Genomic DNA, 21,132 nt, shown 5'->3' with positions numbered 1-21,132 from the left:
CATTTTCACAATACATAGATCATAGGCTGGATTCTCCGTTTGGGAGACCATGTCCCCACGCCGGTGTGAAAACGGTGGTGTTTTCCGCCAGGAAAACTGGCGCAAAACGGCTACCGATTCCCTGCTCTAGGGGGGTGCTAGCAGCCATGCAGCATAGAGCTCCCAGCTCTAGCTGCCGATAGGGCCCGGAGCATTGCCGGGTCCTTGGCCACGCATGCACGTGGCTTCATGGCGGATACAAAATTAGTACCCTCCTTCGGCCGCTTGTGCGCCCGGACTGCTCCTCCACAGTTCCTCCAGCCCCGAAGAAAGGCCCCCCCCCTGCCCGCGGATGGGCCCTTCCCCGACTGTGGCGGCGCTGGACTGAGTCCGCAGCCACCATGCTGAGTTGACGATGGATGAGACCACACGTGTCCCACGCCGTCGGGAACTCGGCCAGTCAGGGACGGAGCATCGTGGGGCAGGCCTCAGGCAATGGCCTGAGGCCGTGAATATGGCGTGGGCCATACTCCTCGAATATGCCGCTTTTCGGGGGCGGAACATCGGAAAGCGGCGCCACCCCCAATTCTGTCATCATCAGGGATTCCCCACCCCGTCGCCAAATGCGTTTTTGGCGTTGTGGATCAGAGTATCCAGCCCCATATTCCACAGTTGTGTGCAAAAGCCAATGGCTCCTCAATATGGGTCAATTTTTGTACCGCCCTCATTTAAAAACAAAGTTCTACTAAGGTCTGTAATCCATGCTGGCCCAACAGCAATCAGCTCTGTACCTGTCTATAGGTCTGATGTGGAGATGCCGGCGTTGGACTGGGGTGAGCACAGTAAGAAGTCTTACAACACCAGGTTAAAGTCCAACAGGTTTGTTTCGATGTCACTAGCTTTCGGAGCGCTGCTCCTTCCTCAGGTGAAGGTCTATAGGTCAGTAGCATTTGCAGATACTTGAGTCATGGACGCCTTTCATGCATTCTATTTGACTTTTGCTGTGTCGGGGTCATCAGGAATTTACAGAAGGCTTTCACAATCAAGTGGACAAATGCATTTGAGCAGAAGTAAAATAGTGATAGTACCCAATAGCTGACTGCGATAACCAGACAATGAAGCTGTCTTCAGTCTATTTGTCTGGCAGCATTGCTGGTTGCTTGTCCTCGAGGTCTGCTGTATCCTGACTGTTCTTTATTCAGTTTCCTGGAGATACTTGTGATTCCAGTCTGATTTATATACTGTCAAGTATATACATTTTGCTAACTTCCTCTGCCATTGCTAACTATGACCTTTGCAAACATGTTTGCTGAATAAGAGCACTGCTTCACACGGTATCTGTTCTTCACTGAGGTAGGGAAGGATGCGCAGAGATGTTGTTAGCTTTTGTTGTACGATATCTTCTCCTCAGGCAGTCCCCGTGATCGAGGATGTTTTGCTTCCACTCCGGTCCGATTGGTTCTGAAAGGGTGAAGTCCGATGAGTGATCTGCAGTCTCAGCCATATGCAAAACAGGTGGTGCTTGAAGGATTGGATAGATGTAAATTACAAAGCACGTATTGCCACATAGATGGGTATTCATTCTTACTTCTGCTTTGTAAAGCTCTGTTACATCTGATTGCCTCAGAATGAAAACATGATGAGCACCCCTGGGAAGCACTGCGTTGAAATGCATTATTTTCTGACAAGAAAAGCACTGCGTTCACATTGATGGATTCTGGTATGCCATGGGGATTAATGATAGGCAGTGAATAGTTACATTGATATAGACAATGTGCTCTGGAACTTGGTCAAGTCAATCATTTAGCGCAACAGTTGCTGTGTGTACTATAATACTGATCATTGCTAAAATGTACGGAGGTGTAACATGTAACAAAACGGGTAGAAGCAAACATAGAAAAGTCCTTCTAACTGTACCATTCCTTGACATCTATAATGACACTTTTATTTAGTTCCCCGCTAGCTAGTATCATAGAATCTATAATGCTCTGTAATAAGCTTTTAGTATTAGCCTTCAGGATGACTTTAACAAAACAAAGTCATTTTTCTCAAAACCTCTCATTAACATTTGATAAGCCATCTTTGAAAGGGATCATAGCCTAACAAATGCATTAAAGCAATGTCCATGTAGTCTTTAATCATTGAGCAGATTTCACCTCGTCCCACTGGTGCCTACATTTTTATTAACTCAATCAAGTCCCTGGTGACACCGTGGCGCAGAGGTTAGCACTACTGTCTCACGGCACTGAGGACCCAGGTTCGATCCCGGCCCTGGGTCACTGTACATGTGGACTTTGCCCATTCTCCCTCTGTCTGTGTGGGTCTTACCCCCACAACCAAAGATGTGCAGGGTAGGTGGATTGGCCATGCTAAATTGCTCCTTAATAGGAAAAAAATGAATTGGGTACTTTAAATCTGCTTTAAAAACTCAACCAAGTCCCAAACTATTGAAGAGTGGTGTAATGTTGTCTGTAATGTTATGATCCACTTTTCAGTTTATCCGAATCCTAGTTTATATTTTAAATATAACGTAACCATATTGTTTTTCAGTTAAAGGTCAGAAGTTATTAATTGAACTGTCTGTAATAAAACAAAGCCGCTTCTGTATTTTATGCCAGAAACATTGATTAATTTATATGCTACATGAAAATGTATTTACAGCATAGAATAAGCACTGTAAAAATGTGTGGCAGTGGACTGCAAACTTTGAGCACACCAGCTTTAAACTTTTAATTTACACTTGCAGGGGCACAAGACAAGGTTGGTACCTTTATGCTGATAGTTCAAACGGAGAATTTGGTCAGTCAGCTGACATCATCACTCCAGCAATATCCCTTTCCGGTCCAAAGTGTAAACTGGGTTTTTGGTATCACATGAGCGGAATTACCATTGGTTCATTGCAGGTATTCCTTTACTGACTGCAGTAAATCATTCTTTTTCTTCATCATTATGTCCACGCGTTGAATTGTTGTTCTCATGTTGAATTCCTCAAGTGTAGAACCAAAATTAGATTTGCACCTCACTTTTTTCTAGCGTTTATTTATACATAAGGGCCAAAAGGCTGGGATTTATTTCATGCATATTATGGATCCATGTTCAGTTCTGGAAGAATTGTCTATCTTCAAGTTCTTGGTGCACAAGAAATTTAAATGGCTGGATAAAAAAAAGAGTTGCTGATTTCTGTTGCAGAGAAATCTTCCAAATCGGACCATATTACCAATGGTTGCAATTTTGTTTTCCTGAAGGTCTTCAGTAAATTCGGTAATTCGACACAGTTGCTCTGGTCGCAAAGTGGTAACCAAGGTAACCATTGGAGGCGGGGAGAAGTATTTATCGGAGTTCACTCTCAATTTCAGGTTTGCTGTGATGGTTTTCCTTCCATTGACAATGTAAGCTACAATAAAAGATTAATGCCATTCTTCAAAGATGTGTTTGTTGGGCTGCTTTGCTGGACAGCTGTGGGCAGTGGGGTGGTTCAGATGTTTCCCAGGGGAGGTTCAGAGAATGTTGCAGGGCTTTACTCCACAGGAAATAGTGTAGACTGTGATTTCAAATTGTGAGGCTACGTCACACCTTCTGTAAGACTCACGGCTGACAGGTAGGAAGAGGGCGTAACACCAAGAAAGTGAAAATTGCAAATGTCACACCCATGTTCAAAAAAGGGTGTGAGATCAGTCAGTTTACCTTCGGCAGGGGAAAAGCTTTAGAAACCTTAATCTGAGGCAACATGAACTGTTGTTTAACCATATGTGGATTGAGGGAAGGCCAGCATAGGTTCAGGGCAAATTGTGTTCAACAAATTTGACTGAGGTTTTTGATAAGGTAACAGAACTCATGGATTAGGTGGGTTGGGCATGCTAAATTGCCCCCTAAGTGTCCAAAGGTTAGGTAGGGTTACGAGAATAGGGCGGAGGATTGGGCCGAAATGGGGTGCTCTTTCGGAGGGTTGGTGCAAACCTGATGGGCCGAATGGCCTCCTTCTGCACTGTAGGGATTCTATGATTCTATGATTGAGGTAATGCTGTTAATACGGTATACATGGATATTGCCTGATGAAATGCCACAAAACAGGTTTGTCTGCAAAGTTAACGTCCATGGAATAAAAGGGACAGTGATAGCATAGATACAAAGTTGGCTGACTGGCAAGAAACAGAGGGTAGTGGTGAACTTTTGTTTTTTGGCCTGGAGGACGGTATATATTGGAGTCCCTCAGTCACGGGTATTAAGGTCAGTGATTTTCTTGATCTATATTAATGACCTAGACTTAGAGGCGCAGGGCACAAGTACAAAATTTGTTGATGACACAAAACCTGAAAATATTGTGAACTGTGAGGAGGATTGTGATAGACTTCAAGAGAATAGAGGTCGCTGGTGGAATGGGCACACATGTAGCATATTAAATTTAATGCAGAGAAGTGTGAAGTGATAGATTTAGGTAGGAAGAATGAGGGAAGTATAAAATAAAGGATACAATGTCAAAAGAGTACAGGAGCAGATGGAACTGGAAGAATATGTGCTCAAATCATTAAAGGTGGCAGGTCAGGTCGAGAAAATGGTTGAACATGCCTACAGGATTCTGGACTTTATAAATAGAGGCATCGAGTACAAAAGCAAGGTGAATCTTTATAAAACACTGGTTCAGCTTAAATTGGAGTAGTGAATACAATCCTGGGCAACAGGCTTTAGGAAGGTTGTGAAGGCATTGTTCAGAAAAGATTTGTACAAAATAGTTATGGGATAATGGACTTTAGTTATGTGGATAGATTGGAGAAGCTGTCATTATGCTCCTTGGAAAGGAGATTTGATAGAGGTGTTCAAAATCATAAAGGGTCTAGACAGAGGACCAGGAGAAACTGTTCCTGTGGGCAAAAGGGTCAAGAACCAGTGGACACCAATTTAAGTTGATTGGAAAAAAACATAGAGGTGACATGAGGATTGTCTTTTTGATGCAGCAAGTGGTTAGTATCTGGAGTTCATTATCTGGAGGCAGGTTCAATGATGGCTTTCAAAAAGGAATTGGATAATTCTAGGAAGAGAAAAAATTGGCAGGGCTACGGGAAAGAGGCAGTAGAGTGAGTTGGTGAGTTCCTCTTACATAGTGCCAGCACGGACAAGATGGACTGAATGGCCTTCAATGCTTTTATGATTGTGCATCATCTTGTTTTATTTTGGGAAATCCCACCAGTATCCACATGAGGCATATTTGTTTATCTACAATATTGTTCTACTTAACTACCAAAGACCAAAGCTCCAGTAAAGCATGAAGTATTTATTTAGTTTTCACTTTGTTTGCCAAATTAGAAACACAGATGTCTTTTGCAGGACATAATGAAGTGACTGACTCTGATTAAAACTACGGTTGTTAAATATTCAAGAGTGCAATCTGTTCAAAAAGAGCATGTTAACCAGATGCATGAAGTTGAAACTAAATAATACAATTAGGAAATGCAAACAGAAAATGCTAGAACCACTGAGCAGGTCTAGCAGCCTCTGTGGACAGAAAAAATGAGTTAATGTTTCAGATCAATGACCTTTCATCAAAACTCAGTAAAATTAAAAAGTCTTGATGAAAGTGGGCAGTTAATGTTATGAGATATCTTAAATTGTACTTGGAATAAAATTATAAATTTTTGGTTAGAACTAGAGAACAGCACAGCACAGGTGACAGTTCAACCCATTAAATCCATTCAAAGTTTCACTTCCTGGCTTTTTCCCCACATCCCTGCAATCTTTTCTCCTCCAAGTGTTTATCTAATTCCCTTTTGAAGGTGACTATTAAATCTTTATCTAGCACCTTATCAGGCAGTGCATTCCAAATCCTAAACACTTATTTGATGAATGCATTTTTCCTTATGTTGCCTCTGGTTTCTTGACCAATCACCTTAGTTCTGTACCAGGTAGTGCCAGAGAGCAGAGGCTGGGATGGAGGGTTCTTCTGTTGGGCAGGTCTGTGAATGGGTGAGACTCCCGTGTCAGTGGGTGGGTGGGGTGGGGGTGAGGGGTTCCTGGGAGGGAATCTCCATGTCCGTGGTCGGGATCCTATGTTTTACATCGGGGTGCCCTGACGTCCCAATCTCCTAAAAGCCGAGGTTGTATAATGGAAGCTCCTCCTGGATTTGTTTTGAACAATATGGCAGGAAAGCCGGCAGGGGTGCTGGCTGGCTTTGCACCACTTATCCCGACTGAGTTGACACTGAGTGACAAAATGATTAAATTCCACCCGCAGTGTCTAGTTTATCCATGTACCTGTGATTTGCGATCATTTTATTAAAGATCTCCTGAACCCTCCCAAAATACTTTATGCACTTCCCAAAGCTTGGTGTCCAAAATTGGGCACAATACACCATATGGGGATGAACTAATTTCTACATAGCTTTGGCATAGCTCCTTGGCATTTGTATTTTCCAGCAATGAAGGCAGATCATTCCCCAGTGGCACAGCTGGCAAGCAACGCAAAACACCATTGTTAACAGCAGGATCAAAAGATCCCACCTTCAGCCAATGACGAGTCATCTCTGCCAATTGAAAACCTGCTGTGGTGTGGGGGGAGGGTGGAATCCAGGCCTAGAACTCGGATTTTAATACGAAGTTGAATATTGTGAGGGGGCGGGGCTCAGTTGCCGTGATGTGAGAAAAAACGAAAGAATGGGACATCGGTTTTGCTGTGTCCTGTAGAATTTCACTGCAGAAATCAGGTAACCTGATTGGCAAACTTTGAGGATTTTCAAGGGGAAATCCTGATTCACAGGGATGAAGCCAGCAGGGGTAGGGTGGCATGGGGGAATAGGAGAAATTTCAGGAGCATTTTCCAATCGCGGGGGTCTGGAGAGAGGTTGAGGGGAGGAGATTGGGTCAGGTGTTGTTCTGAGAGTTCCCAATTGGGGTGTTCTGTGGCAAGGGTTCTGATGGTGTACAAGAAGTGGTTGATGGTGAATGGTGTAATGTCTCATGGGTGGTTGGGGGAGCAGTTGGTTGTCAGAGGTAAACTGGAATGTCCTATGGTGGTCAACGTAAGCAGTTGGCATTTGGAAAGATGTAGTTGGTCGGGGAAGGACCTGATTGTAGTTGAAGAGGTTCAGATGGTAGTTGCAGGGAGTGGAGCAGACAGATCATGGTTGTGGAGAGAGAGCTTAACTGGTCTGATTTGATGGCCTGGAGAAAACACTCACTGCTGGCCCACAAGCCATACTATAAAGGCACTTACTTCATGGATACAGCTGCATTTCTTCCTTTAGGCTGCATTATTTGTTGGGGTCTGCAAAAATGCAGCTGTGGTTAAAAAGAGAATGAAGGCATGTAGCGTTGTTATAATATTTAAATGATAAAACTTAGATTGGTCACATCCCTCAATCTGTCATGTTAAAGCTATAAGTTTGCGGATTCAAGATAGGTTGTGTACCTATTTCAGATGTTTTTGCACTTTAATTGAGCAAATAAGAGTCCTGACATCCGATAGTATGTTGAAATAGGTGCACACAAGGGAAAATATTGCTTTATTGACAGCTATTTTCCTGGATCTATTTTGTCAATGGCTCAAAGTTTATTTACACAAGATAACAGGGTGTCAGTACTTGTAGTTTCTGCTATTGACACTTTAAAGGTCTGATTGATTGACACTTTTATAGGGTTATAATAACAGCGGAATGTTTAAGGAAGTTATGAGTGACTGTTTTTTAAGTTTTTCCACACATGCCGTGGGACCATTGGTTCTATACAGAGTGTATATCAGGTGAATTGGCATAGAAGTACTACGAGTTGGCATGAAGTTGGCATGAAGGTAATGAAAAGCCACAGGGCATGTGTGAAGGGACATAGTTGGCACGGAGTGCATGAGGAGCCATATAGAACTGGATGGGAGGCATGGGCAAAATCTTTTGATGTTATATTTCAAAAGATTCCATTATCCAGTTTGTGGTGCACAACTCCTCTGAGAGGCAATGAACCACATGTCCTTGAGAAATGGGCTGACCTGGGAGATGCTGACCCTACCCCCACAATGGAGCTGGCCAAGTCAGGAATGCAGGGAGTAGGATTACTGCCCTCAGGCTTCTGTTGCAATTTTGAAATTAGATGCTTTGGGAATGGGGGCTGGCACCCTAGAATTGGATCCCATCTGCCATTTTTAAGGGTCCATAGATTCTCACCGATTCCCTGAAAATCCAACCCACCATCCAGTCAACACATTTCATTAAGTCTAAATGTATATGGTGCAGCGGAGCTCCATCATCTTTGCTCACTTCCCAATTTCTCATGTTTTCTTTTATTCATGGGATGTGGGCCAACATTTATTGCCCATCCCCGAGGGAATTTATAAGTGTTCAAATTGCTGTGGATCTGGACTGGAGTCACATATAGGCCCCTAGGCCAGGTAAGAACAACAGATTTAATTCCCTAAAGGACATCAACAAACCAGATGGGCTTTTACGACAATGGCTTCGTGGTCATCATTAGACTTTTAATTCCAGAATTATTTTATTGAATTCAAATTTCACCATAATCCGTGGTGGGATTTGAACACAGATCACTGAAGCATTACCTTGGGTCTCTGAATTATTAGTCCAACGACAATACCACTACTCCACTGCCTCCTGACCACATTACAGTCTTAGTCCAAGCATGGACAAACCCAAAACGTGAGGCGAGAGGGACTGTCCTTGAATTTAAGGCAGCTTTTACTGAATGTGACATCAAGGAGATGAAGTTCAATGCAGAGAAATTTGAGGTGATTAACTTTGGCAGGAAGAATATGGAGAGACAATACAAAATAACTAAAGAAACTCTAAAAGAAGTGCAGAACTGAGGGACCTCACTGTATATGAACATATGTCATTGAAGATGGCAGGGCTTGTAGAGAGAGTGGTTAATAAAGCACTTGGTAGCTTAGGCTTTATTAATTGGGCATTGAGTACAAGAGTAAGGAGATCTTGTTGAACTTGAACAAGACACTAGTCAGGCCTCATCTGGATTACTACGTCCAGTTCTGGGAGCCATATTTGATGTTGGCTGTGAAGGTGAGAGGACAGAGGATTCCAAGAAGAAAGAACTGTAGCAATGAGGATAGATTGGAGAGGTTGGGACTGCTTCCTTCAAGAAAAGAAGGCTGAGAGAAGACTTGATAGAGGTATTCAAGACCCTGAGAGGTACGGACAGGTTAGATAGTGAGAAACTGTTCCAACTGAAGAGGTCATCAAGAACCAGAGGACACAGATTTGAACAAATTAATGAAAGGAGTAAAAGTGTTATGAGGGAAAACAATCATCCAGAGAGTGATTGGAGTCGGGAACAAATTTCCTGAGAGGCTGGCAGAGTTGGGTTTGATCATGGTTTTCAAAAGAAAATTGGATTACGATCTGAAAAGAACGAATGTGCAAGGTTACGGGGATAAGGTAGGGAAGTGGGACTAAATAGAATGGTTTTTCAGAGAGCCAGAACAGACTCGATGGACCTAATGGCCTCCTTCTGCACTGTAAAGATTATGTAGTTCTGTTATTTAGGCATCTTAAATGTCATCATGAATAAGCAGTAGATAATAATAACTGTCTGCTTGTCAAATCTTTACAGATTGTCTTAAGAGCCAAGCGAGGTGTGAGTTACATGGGCGATATTACAGTGGATGACATTTCCTTTGAAAATTGTGCTTCCCTTCTGATCCCAGACAGACAGTGCAACTCTGAAGAGTATTCATGTGCTAACAAGTATTGTATCCCGAAAGACCAGCTCTGTGACTTCAACAATGACTGTGCTGATCATTCTGATGAGCATCCAGTCATCTGCAGTAAGTAATTAACAAGCTTGGATAAACCATGCAGATTTAATCTTCAATCAGCTGTTAAAAGATAAATCCATCGGATTTCCAGATGCTATTCTTTTGATAACTATGTTACACAGTGGATTTATTGTTTTGTTTTATGTCTTATGCATAGAAAGAAAATACACTCTGCCAAAATTACATAGCTCTGTTCTTAATGCCTATTGGCCTGACGACAAGACCAAGTGATCACTGCACATGTGTTTACCTGGCCTTACACCTTCAGCCATAGTTACGATGATTTTGATCGCTATTCAGCTTCTGTGTGAATAAATAAGCAAATCTTGATTTATATTCAGATCCCTTCAGTTCAATCCATCTAATCCAAGTCTATTGTATCCAGAGCCCAACAGAAACAAATGCTAACTTAGCTGTTTATATCAATCGCATAAGCAAACATCTGATACAAGTCCAAGTTCTCTAGCTAACTTGGATCTTCCATTTCTTGTACTTTTGGGTAATTCTATTGTTCCAGACATAGCTGAGGCTGATCGAAGCAAGTAAACCAGCGATCTGAGATGGTAAAATGAAATCAAATGTACTGGGATAGTTTTGTTGAGAATTACATTTGAGTTCATCATGACTGAACTGCTTGATGGCATAGGATATTTTGGATGGAGACATGGAAGATGTGGCTCATAGTAAGAATACCTGCCTTTGTTTGAGCACCACCCAAGCAGATGGAGCCTCAATTTAACATCTTATTGGAATTCTGAATTAACACATGGGGCGAGATTCTCCGAACCCCCGCCGGGTCGGAGAATCGCCGGGGGTTGGTGTGAATCCCGCCCTGCCGGTTGCCGAATTCTCTGGCACCGGAGATTGAGGAATGTGCTCTATTGAGTACCCTCTTCATGGACAAAATTTTCCGGTATCGGCGCGATGTCCGCCAACTGGCACCAAACGGAAGTCCCGCTGCTAGAATGCCTGTCCCGCCGGCGTGGATTAAACCACCTCTCTTACTGGCGGGACAAGGCGGCGCAGGCGGGCTCCGGGGTCGTGGGGGGGGCGCGGGCCGATCTGGCCCTGAGGGGTGCCCCCACGGTGGCCTGGCCCGCGATCGGGGCCCACCGATCCGCGGGCGGGCCTGTGCCGTGGGGGCACTCTTTTCCTTCCACCTTCACCACGGTCTCCACTATGGCGGAGGCGGAAGAGACTCCCTCCACAGCGCATGTGCGGGGATGCCATGAGCGGCCGCTAACGCTCCCGCGCATGCGCCGCCCGGCAATGTCATTTCCGCGCCAGCTGGCGGGGCACCAAAGGCCTTTTCCACCAGCTGGCGGGGCGTAAATCAGTCCGGCGCGGGCCTAGCCCCTCAAGGTTAGGGCTCGGCCCCCCAAGATGCGGAGGATTCCACACCTTTGGGGCGGCGTGATGCCGGACTGATTTGCGCCGTTTTTGGTGCCAGTTGGCGGACATCGCGCCGATACCGGAAAATTTTGTCCATGAAGAGGGTACTCAATAGAGCACATTCCTCAACTTCACTTTGTTGGTTAAATATTATTAAAATTACATGGTTCTTCCTTGAGGATTTCCCCTGCCCAGTTTATGTTCTGTAACTACAAATATGAAAAAAATATATATTTTTATTAATAGCTTCCATCAAACTGAGAAGAATTCAGGCGAATCCACCTCCGCGAATCCACCTCCAACTACCTGTTCTGAAAACTCTGTTCACGTTTTGACAGCTGTGACAAATTCCACCATAGCAACTGAGGCAATCCACAACATTCTGGGACAAACAACATTCTAAATAAACCACCCCATAACACTATTTAAAAAGTCAATTTGCCCATTCTTCCAGTGTTAATGGATCCTATAAAGAATTCCATGATCTGGATCTTTGCCAAACATTAAACATTTCTTCAATAGGCCATACCATATCCTTGTACCATGTTTCATTGAAATCCATCCATTAATTTTTAGGTATGTTGTTACAGGCAAACAGACTAATAAAAAGCGGCAAAAAACATTGGGCTGGAGTTCACGCACCCCACATATATTTTACATGCTTTCATCAGAGGGGCGTGTATAATATATCAGGTGTGTAGCCCACTGTCTACCCATGCACCCCAGTCCCTATGATATATTCATTTTTATTCATTTATGAGGTGTGGGCATTGCTGACTGGGACACATTTATTGCCCATCCCTAATTGCCCTTGAACTGAGGGCATTTAAGAGAGAACCACATTGCTGTGTATCTGGAGTCACATGTAGATAAGGATGGCAGATTTCCTTCCCTATAGGATACTAGTGAACAAGATGGACTTTTATGCCAATTGTTTCATAGTCTTCATCAGACATTTGATTCAAGATTTTTATTGGATTCAAATTTCACCAACTGCTATAATGAGATTTGAACCCAGGGCCCCCAGAGCATTACCCAGGATCATTGCCTCTGGATTACTAGTCCAGCGACAATACCACTATGCCACCACCTCCCGATAAGGTTCGGGTTAGTGGTGGGTAAGTATTCCAAGTAGGTAAGTAACAAGTCCTTCGACTTATTGAGGCCCTTAAGTGGCCAATTAATAGCTACTTAAAGCCCATAATCTTCCTCCACTCCCATAATCTGCTGGGCAGTGGAAGGCAGGCAAGAGTGGGAAGGACATTTTTTTCCAAAGTTGGTGAAGTGTGGGAAGGGGAGGTGAGGGGGCTACAATCTTTGGGGTGAGGATGAAGGATGCCCTGTGTGCATCGGAGGACACCCCTCCAAGATCGTACACTTGTTTTGTGCCTCCCCACCTGGCCTCCAAAACCCACCCCATGCCTCTCTCACCCCGTCCAAAGGTGGGACTTCCTCCTACTGAGGGCAAAAGTCCATCCCTCAGCTTGTTACGGCCAACTGCAGTGTATTATTGCTGTAGGTTTGTAACTGACTTTTCTTCCTGAGGGTCGGAAACAGGCAGTACATCCCCACCGCCCCCTCAAAATGTATCCCTTTACCTCTTCCCAACCTCAGTGGTGGAGGTACTTGTCTGATATTTGGAACAAACAAGTCATGATTGCTGCAATTAGCTCATGTTTTGGATGATGTCTAAATGTGGTTCAGTTTGTTTCGAATAATTTTTTTTTCCTCCATCACTCTGACTCGATCAATGCATCTAACAACTTGCTTTGGAGAGATCTCAGAAGATCCTATCAAAGCGACAATAAACTGGGTGGGCAGCGCGCCAAAACAGTTCATTGGCAGGAATACCTCTAATTTCATTGATCCCGAAATCAGTGAATGATCTGCTTATAGATTAAAAAGAAAGGAAGACCTTCATTTATATACTGTCTCTCATGACCTCAGCATGTCCCAAAGTACTTCGTGTCAAATGAACTGAAAATCCATAGGCTCAAAATCCTAAAGTAGATGGCAGGATTTGTCTACTGGGATTGTCTGCCATTGGCGTTGATTGGATTTAACGGACAAGACTTTAACTGTGGAAGTGAGCTTGAATGAAACTTTCACCCACTGTGATCAAGCCTGGGTCCCTCATTAGTATTTTCAATGGTGGGCACTTGCAACCATTTAAAAAGAAAGCAGGGAGGAGATGCAGCAGTAGCAACTGCCCTTCATCCAGCCAGCATCAATGGCACAAAAGATGGAAACAATTAGCCTCATAAAACCATGGGTATGGCAACATGCCCTGAGAATAAGCCAGGATCCAAATGCCACAAGCTGTCAAGAGAGTGGATAGCCTCCCCATTTCTAGTGGATGCCCGAATAGTGTGGCCAGATGTTAAAATGCTAATGAGGAAACCTTCCATGCCCGGGACATCTGGAGAAGTTACTGGTGGATGTCCATGGTCGACAAATCCTGACATTAATGCCAGAATGTTGACGTACGAATTCTTTGCCTCCCAAGAGATTATTTCTGATCTGTGTTACTATAACACAATATTAAAATGGTGTGGTACTAACACCTCTGTATAAATTAAAACAGCAAAACTATTAGAAAAATGTAATGAGACTCATTTCATTTACAGGTACAAGTTTGGGGCACTGTGATTTTGAATTTGATCTGTGCTCTTGGAGACAATGGAGAAATGGTAACTTTGACTGGACCCTAAAACTGGGCAGTACACCGACATGGAGTACCAGTCCAGCGACTGACCACACCCTAAGAAATCCAGCTGGTCATTACATTTATATTGAAAGCCGATTCTCACTGCTACCTGGACATAAGGCGAAGATTTCTGGTCCATCCATTAGTAAGAGGAGCAAAGACTGTAAGGTACTAAAGACTTTATCGGCTGAACTTCTTCAGAATCACTCATATAAAGGAGATAAATTCTTGAGCCATTTTGTAACATAAGGAAATGCACATTTAGAACGGTTACTTTTGTTCTCATTCTGATATTTGAGCAAAATATTTGTGAAATATATTCATAATAATAATAATCGTTATTGTCAGAAGTAGGCTTACATTGCAATGAAGTTACTGTGAAAAGCCCCAAGTCGCCACATTCCGACGCCTGTTCGGTTACACAGAGGGAGAACTCAGAATGTCCAAATTACCTAACATCGGGGGCGTCATTCTCCGACCCCCCAGCGGGTCGGAGAATGGCCGTTGGCCGCCGTGAATACCGCCCCCGCCGGTTGCCGAAGTCTCCGAAGGGAGAAAAGTCGGCGGGGCGTTAATGGCGCTGCTGACGTCGGAGAATGGCACGGGTCTGCGCAAGGCAGCCGATTTTCGGCCTGCCGATATTCTCCCTTCCGGATGGGCCGAAGTCCCGTCGACGTGATGACCGTTCACGTCGACGTAAATTAAACCTCCTTTTCATCGGCGTGAACCTGTGCTCCAGGTTCACGCCGACCAGCGTGGAGGTGAGTGACGGCCTGGGGGGTTGGCCGCTGGGCAGGCGATGGCGTGGCCGCAGTCTGAATGTGTGGGGAGAGGTGTGTCTCGGGTTGTGTGTGTGTGTGTGTGTGCGGCGGGGGGGGCGGGGGGGGGTGGTTAGAGTGGGCTGGGCTCCGTGGGAGTGCCGGGAGGGGGGTCCGTGCCGGGGAGGAGGATGGGGGGTCGGTGCCGGGGAGGAGGATGGGGGGGGTCCGTGCCGGGGAGGAGGATGGGGGGTCCGTGCTGGGGAGGGGGATGCGGGGTCCATGCCGTGGAGGAGGATGGGGGGGGGGGGCCCGTGCCGGGGAGGAGGATGGGGGGGTCCGTGCCGGGGAGGGGGATGGGGGGTCCGTGCCGGGGAGGAGGTTGGGGGGTCCGTGCCGGGGAGGAGGATGGGGGGGTCCGTGCCGGGGAGGGGTATGGGGGGGCAAGTGAGTTGGTCCACCTGGCCAGGTGCCAGCCTCCAACAGTTGGACCCATGCGGTCCATGCCACCTGGCTGAGGGGAAGGAGGGGATATGGGCAATGATGACATGTCGTCGTTCACCCCCCCCCCCCCCCCCCCCCCCCAAAACCAGGCCGTCATGTTTCCCGATCATCCAGCGATGTTGGCCGCCGTTGCGGCAGCCGCGAATGTCCATGTTGCCCTGGATGAGGAGGAGGAGGAGGAGCGTGCCAGAGAGGCGGCGCAGGCTGCCGCAGAGGGGCAGGCGGCAGCCGCACAGGCTGGAGGGACACCTGACCGACAGGACGAGGAGGGGGAGGAGGACGTCGCGGCCCCACGGCAACGGAGGCACCCGAGGGCGCCCCGTGTGTACCGGCCCCGGCAGTCATACCAGGACCTCACGGACCGGGAATGCAGGAGGAGACGCCGGATGAGGCGGGAAACCGTGGCACACATCTGCCACCTGCTGGCACACCTGTCACCGCGTGGCACTGGCGGGGGACACCCTCTCCCCGTGTCCGTCAAGGTTACGGTTGCCCTGAACTTTTATGCAACGGGGTCATTCCACGCACCGAGTGGGGACCTGTCCGGCATATCGCAGATATCGGTGCATCCGGGCAGTGACAGATGCCCTATATGCCATGGCGCACCGCTACATCCGCTTCCCTGTGGACCGGGCCAGCCAAGATGCCCGGGCCGTGGGCTTCTCTGCCGTGGCATGGTTCCCCATGGTCCAGGGCGCGATCGATGGGATGCACGTCGCCGTGCGGCCACCTGCAGATAACAGGGCCGTGTTCACCAATAGGAAGGGGACGTATTCGATGAACGTACAGGTGGTCTGCGACCACCGTATGATGATCCTGCAAGTCTGCGCCCGTTACCCAGGCAGTGTACACGACTCATACGTGTTGTCGCGGTCATCCATCCCGGCATGTACGAGGGACACCATCCCCGGCTGAGGGGCTGGTTGCTGGGCGACAGGGACTACCCATTGCGATCATGGCTGATGACGCCTGTACGGAGGCCACGCAATGAGGCGGAGAACCGCTACAATGATGCCCATGTAACGACAATGGGAGTGATAGAGAGGTGCTTTGGCGTGCTGAAGATGCGTTTCAGGTGCCTGGACCTCTCTGGGGGCGCCCTCCAGTATCGGTCAGATAGGGTCGGCCGCATCATTGTGGTGTGCTGCATCCTACACAACATAGCCCAACAGAGGGGCGATGTGCCGCAGGCAGAGGAGGGCGGAGTGGAGGAGCAGCAGGAAGAGGCGCAGTCCTCCCCAGATGAGGGGGATGGGGGCAATGGTCAGGGCAGACGGGCTAGACACAGGCGGGTGGCTGTCCACCATTACCGGCTGGCCCAGCGGGCACGGGACAGACTTATAGCAGCCCGCTTCACTGACTAGATGGGCGTGGGAATCGGGTAGTATGGCCACAGACCGCACACCATGGCAACAGCTGACCACCCACACCCCCCACCCATCCACCCACCCAGCACCCTCACCCCCCTCCTCAACCCCACCCACCCCACCCGCATGCACACCACCCCCCCATTGCCGATCCACCTGCGGCACAACGGCCGGGCTCTCACAGTTGCGGGTGGACGCGTGTCTATTGCAGGCCATGGAGGATGATGACAACCCGCCCTGCGGTGAGCTCCTGGCTCCACATCGTTGGACTATGTCTGAACCATGGCCACAGTACCACCATCCACCCGGACCATTCCTGCATGCGGCTGTGACACTGCAGCGCACGGTCCCGTCCTCTGCCCGGGGGATGTTGATGGCGGCCCAGGGGGAAGGGGGCAGACTCACCTGGGGCTGAGGTAAGACCACCCCTCACACACACACTTGCGCTCAACATACATGACACCCCCACACGCTTTGGACAGAGCACAAAGGCAGCTTCTGTAGGTGTAACATTGACTTTAATAACCAAACGAGTTCATGCACGTGCCCTAGCCCCTAAAACTCATCTGTGCCCTGCACCCATGCCAACTTACTCAGTGTCTAATTGTTTGGCCTTACGGGCGCTTTGTCTACGTCCACGTGGTTCCCCAGACGGTACAGCAGAACTGGAGGTGGACTCCTGTGATTCCTGCCCTCTGACACTGGATCCCTTTGGCGGCCGTTTCCTGGGGTGTCCTGGCCTAGATGGGCCAGTCTGCGGCCCGGGCGACTGGGATGGCGAGCTGCCAGCCTGTCCTGCCCGTTGCCCTCCCGATGCACCTGGGATGGAAGGGGGGGAGTCCGAGGTGTCGCGGTGTTCCGGGACCTCCCCTACAGGGGGAGCCGGGACGGACCACACCACCTCCTCCTCCCTCGGGGTGCCCGATGGCCCCCAGGCCTCTACATGGCTGGGGGATGCGAACGGACTGGCCATCCGACGCCCCCCCGACATCTGGCGCTGCCAGTCCTGGAGGCCCGTGCTGGGATCGACAGGGGTCTGCAGGTTTGCAGCCATGGAGCCCAGGGGGTTGGCAAACCCTGTCTGTGACAGTGCGACGCCGGCTCGCACATGGCCACTGGCGCCGATGCCCTCAGCGATGGCCTGCTGAGACTGGGCTATGGTGTTGAGCGCCTCTGCCATCTGGCGCTAGCACTGGCTCATGGCCTCCTGTGAGAAGGCAGCCATGTCCTGGGCCACAGACGCCGCCTGCACGGAAAGCCCCAGGCCTCGCAAACCGTTCCCCATGTCTGACACCGTCGCACCCATTGCCTCCACCGCGGACGCCACCCGTGCGGTGTCGGCCTGGGTGGCACGCATGACCGGCACCACTTCCAGCTCCTAGACGCAGGTGGACTCCTCCACCTGCGACTGCAGCTGCCGCAAGCCGGCCGTCACCCTCTTCGCTCGTCTCTGGGTCGGTGGTTGCATCGGAGCTATGTGTGGGTGTGGAAACTCCAGGAATCCGGGATCCATCTGGGCGGCAGATGTTCGCTTGGGCTGGGCTGCCCTCCGACCGCCCGGCCCCTCTGCTGCTCCTACCTGCACCTGCTGTACCGGGACGGCTGTGTTGTGCGCACCAGTGAGTGTACCAGACGCCTCATCACTAAAGTGCCCAACCGAGGTGAGTGTTTCTGCGATGGTGGAGGGTGTTGGTGACAGCAGTGGCGTTGTGTCGTGCTCTTCGTCCCACTCTGAGTCCATGGCACTTTGGGGTGGGGGTTCGCCTCCACCCATCCACTCGGAGTCACTGTCCGGTATTTCGTCTTCCTGGGTAGTGCTGTCCCGGGTAGGGGTGTCCTGGGCAGTGCTGTCCCGGGTAGTGCTGTCCCGGGTAGTGCTGTCCCGGGTAGTGCTGTCCCGGGTAGTGGTGTCCCGGGTAGTGGTGTCCCGGGTAGTGGTGTCCCGGGTAGTGGTGTCCCGGGTAGTGGTGTCCCGGGTAGTGGTGTCCCGGGTAGTGGTGTCCCGGGTAGTGGTGTCCTGGGTAGTGGTGTCCTGGCTTGGATGTGACGGGCGCCTGTGGCTGCCCCCCTCGTCGCTGGGTGGCACACGCTGGCTGTGGCGTGGGGCAACTCTGCGGCCGTGCCCGGGATACAGGGCATCCCTCCTCTGCTCCACTGCGTCCAGGAGCGCCTCCACACCCCGTGACTGGAACCTAGGGGCTGAGCGGCGGCTAGCCATCCAGTCGGGTGTTCCGGTCGGGTGGGGGGAGCAGCGTGGCCTTATGAGCCGTCACGCCGTGCGGCGTGTATGACGCTGCACGGCGTGAACCACGTGCGCAAGCGCGGATCCCGTCACGTCGCTGCTAGCCCATTTCGGGCCGGAGACTTTTGACCCATTTTTCCGACGTGACGCAAGTCGGATTTGCGCCGTTTTTTGCGCCGATCGGCGGATTTTGCGCCGATAACGGAGAATTTCGCCCCACGTCTTTCAGGACTTGCGTGAGGAAACCGCAGCACCCGGAGGAAATCCACGCAGACACGGGGAGAACGTGCAGACTCCACACAGATAGTGGCCCATCTGGAAATCGAACCTGGGACCCTGGAATTGTGAAGCTGCAGTGCTAACCACTGTGCTACCGTGCTGCCCTGGTGTTAACATAAAACAGTTTGTAGAAATACAGGATGTTATAACATTTATTTTATTTAATGATCTTCCTCCCAAGACCGCCTCACCCCTCACCCATAGAAACCTATGAATTCCTACAGAAGGAGGACAGTAAGTCCATCGCGTCTGCACCAAACCTCTGGAGGAACATCCTTCCAAGGCTCACTCCTCCCACCCTATAACCGTAACCCTGCCCTATCCCTGCAACTAAAGGGCAATTTTGCATCGCCAAACCACCTAATGTGCACATCTTTGGACTGTGGGAGGAAACTGGAGATCCCAGAAGGAACCCGCACAGACATGAGTAGACTGTGCAAGCTCCACACAGTCACCCTACGCTGGAATTGAATCCGGATCCCTGGTGCTGTGAGGCAGCCATGCTAACCACTGTGCCAAATTCCCTGAGACTAATAGCAGTTAAGGCTGGGAGTCATACTCAAGCCTTTTAGTTGTGAGACATGTACTAGTTTTGTGCCTACTGGGTTGCCTCTAAAAACAAATACTGAGGTGTAGACAGCAATGAAGACATCAGCCCAAAGACTGCCACAAATATCGAGGCTTAGGAGCTCACACAGAGCTATTAGACATCAATCAAATGCGTGCTTCTAAATGGTCCTGCATGTTGAGCATGAAAACCACATTATACTAAGAATCAAGCTGTGCCATTGTAAAATGAAACTCCAGAAGTCTGTTAATAGATACAGTCTGTGGTCTGGACATTGTAAACGGTTTGATGTTCATGTAGGTTTAAAAATAGTTTTATTTTGATAAGCTGTAAATTTATTTTGACTTATTAAAAAGAGGAACAAAGTAAGATTACTACATCTAGAGATGAATAGGTGATACAAAATAAATGGAGGAACAGATACTATTGCAGCTACTCACATGTATATAGTGGGCGGGATCCTCCATTTGTCGACACCGACATCGTAATTGGCGATCGGACGGAGAATCCCCGTTTACGACCGAATCGGGGACGGCGCCTGTCTTTGGATGCTCCGCCCCCTCCAAAGTGGTGTCATCGAGGAGTACATTGCACGCCATTGGGACGGCCTCATGACGTTACCTGAAGGCCCTCCCCCGATGGGCCGCCCTGGTGGCGGTGATTAAAGGCTGGGCCAAATAATGTCTGGTAGGCAGGTGCTTGGCATAGCAAGAGTTAATGTGGGACTGGAGAACAGTGACACCTAAAGTGTTATGTAAAAAGGTCATATGACAAAGGACCTGAGAGAGTACGCAGAGACCTGTATCAAAGTAAGCTTGGAGTTAAATCATAGGGGGTGATTCTCCAGCCATACTGTGCTCAGCGGAAATCCTGGTATGTTGGGAGAATTGCGGGATAGCCTGGAGACTTGTTCAGGCACAAAACAGTTTCTGAGTCTCGCGGGCCGCTCCAGTGGCTGTGGTCAGGATCTCGCCCAGAGAGGGCGAGAAACGGAACACAGCTAATTTGCATTCATTTTAGTCTCATTAGTGATGTTAAAGTTCAATGCAGAGGCCTCCCGGTATTCTCCTCCCCCCCCTCTGTTATATTACATGGGTGTAATATATATGTTACTCGTTTGGCTTGCCAAGTTATACTTAACTTGATGATCAACAGTCAAAGTCTTCCAGTTGATGACAAATTATTTATTGAGTAACAAAATAATATACTTGTGAGTTCTTTACTTTAATACTTTGACTAGCAGTAGAATTAACTAGATTAGATAAAATTAACAACAAATATAATACACTACACTCTGAGCTGGTCACTTCTATCCTCTAGCTGCAGTATACACGAAGAAGAGAGGGAGAGAGAGCGGGAAACTGCTTATACAGTCCCTGTTAGTGTTGCCACCTAGTAATCATCTGACTGTACTGACTGCACATTAACTAATCATGTATTTACATATACAGAGAACACTACACCCTCCACCCCCGCCAAATGGAAGGCACCCGGGCCAAACTACTACTGGTCTTTAAAAGCGGGGACCAGGTACTATGGACTCCGAGAGGGAGGAAGGAGGTGAATACCC

General features: G+C 48.5%; 1 protein-coding gene across 1 annotated transcript in view; it reads left to right on the top strand.

Moving 5' to 3' along the window:
- LOC140425847 (MAM and LDL-receptor class A domain-containing protein 1-like) overlaps positions 1–21,132 on the top strand; it is a 659,308-nt gene that overhangs the window by 313,860 nt on the left and 324,316 nt on the right. The window contains exons 23-26 of the mRNA XM_072510232.1: positions 2,726–2,882; positions 3,225–3,335; positions 9,541–9,754; positions 13,765–14,012. Coding sequence (XP_072366333.1) covers positions 2,726–2,882; positions 3,225–3,335; positions 9,541–9,754; positions 13,765–14,012 — 730 coding nt within the window. The remainder of the gene's footprint in view (positions 1–2,725; positions 2,883–3,224; positions 3,336–9,540; positions 9,755–13,764; positions 14,013–21,132) is intronic.

Source organism: Scyliorhinus torazame, chromosome 6 (genome assembly GCF_047496885.1).
Source record: "Scyliorhinus torazame isolate Kashiwa2021f chromosome 6, sScyTor2.1, whole genome shotgun sequence".
Classification (NCBI taxonomy): domain Eukaryota; kingdom Metazoa; phylum Chordata; class Chondrichthyes; order Carcharhiniformes; family Scyliorhinidae; genus Scyliorhinus; species Scyliorhinus torazame.
This window is presented reverse-complemented; position numbering and strand designations above follow the sequence as displayed.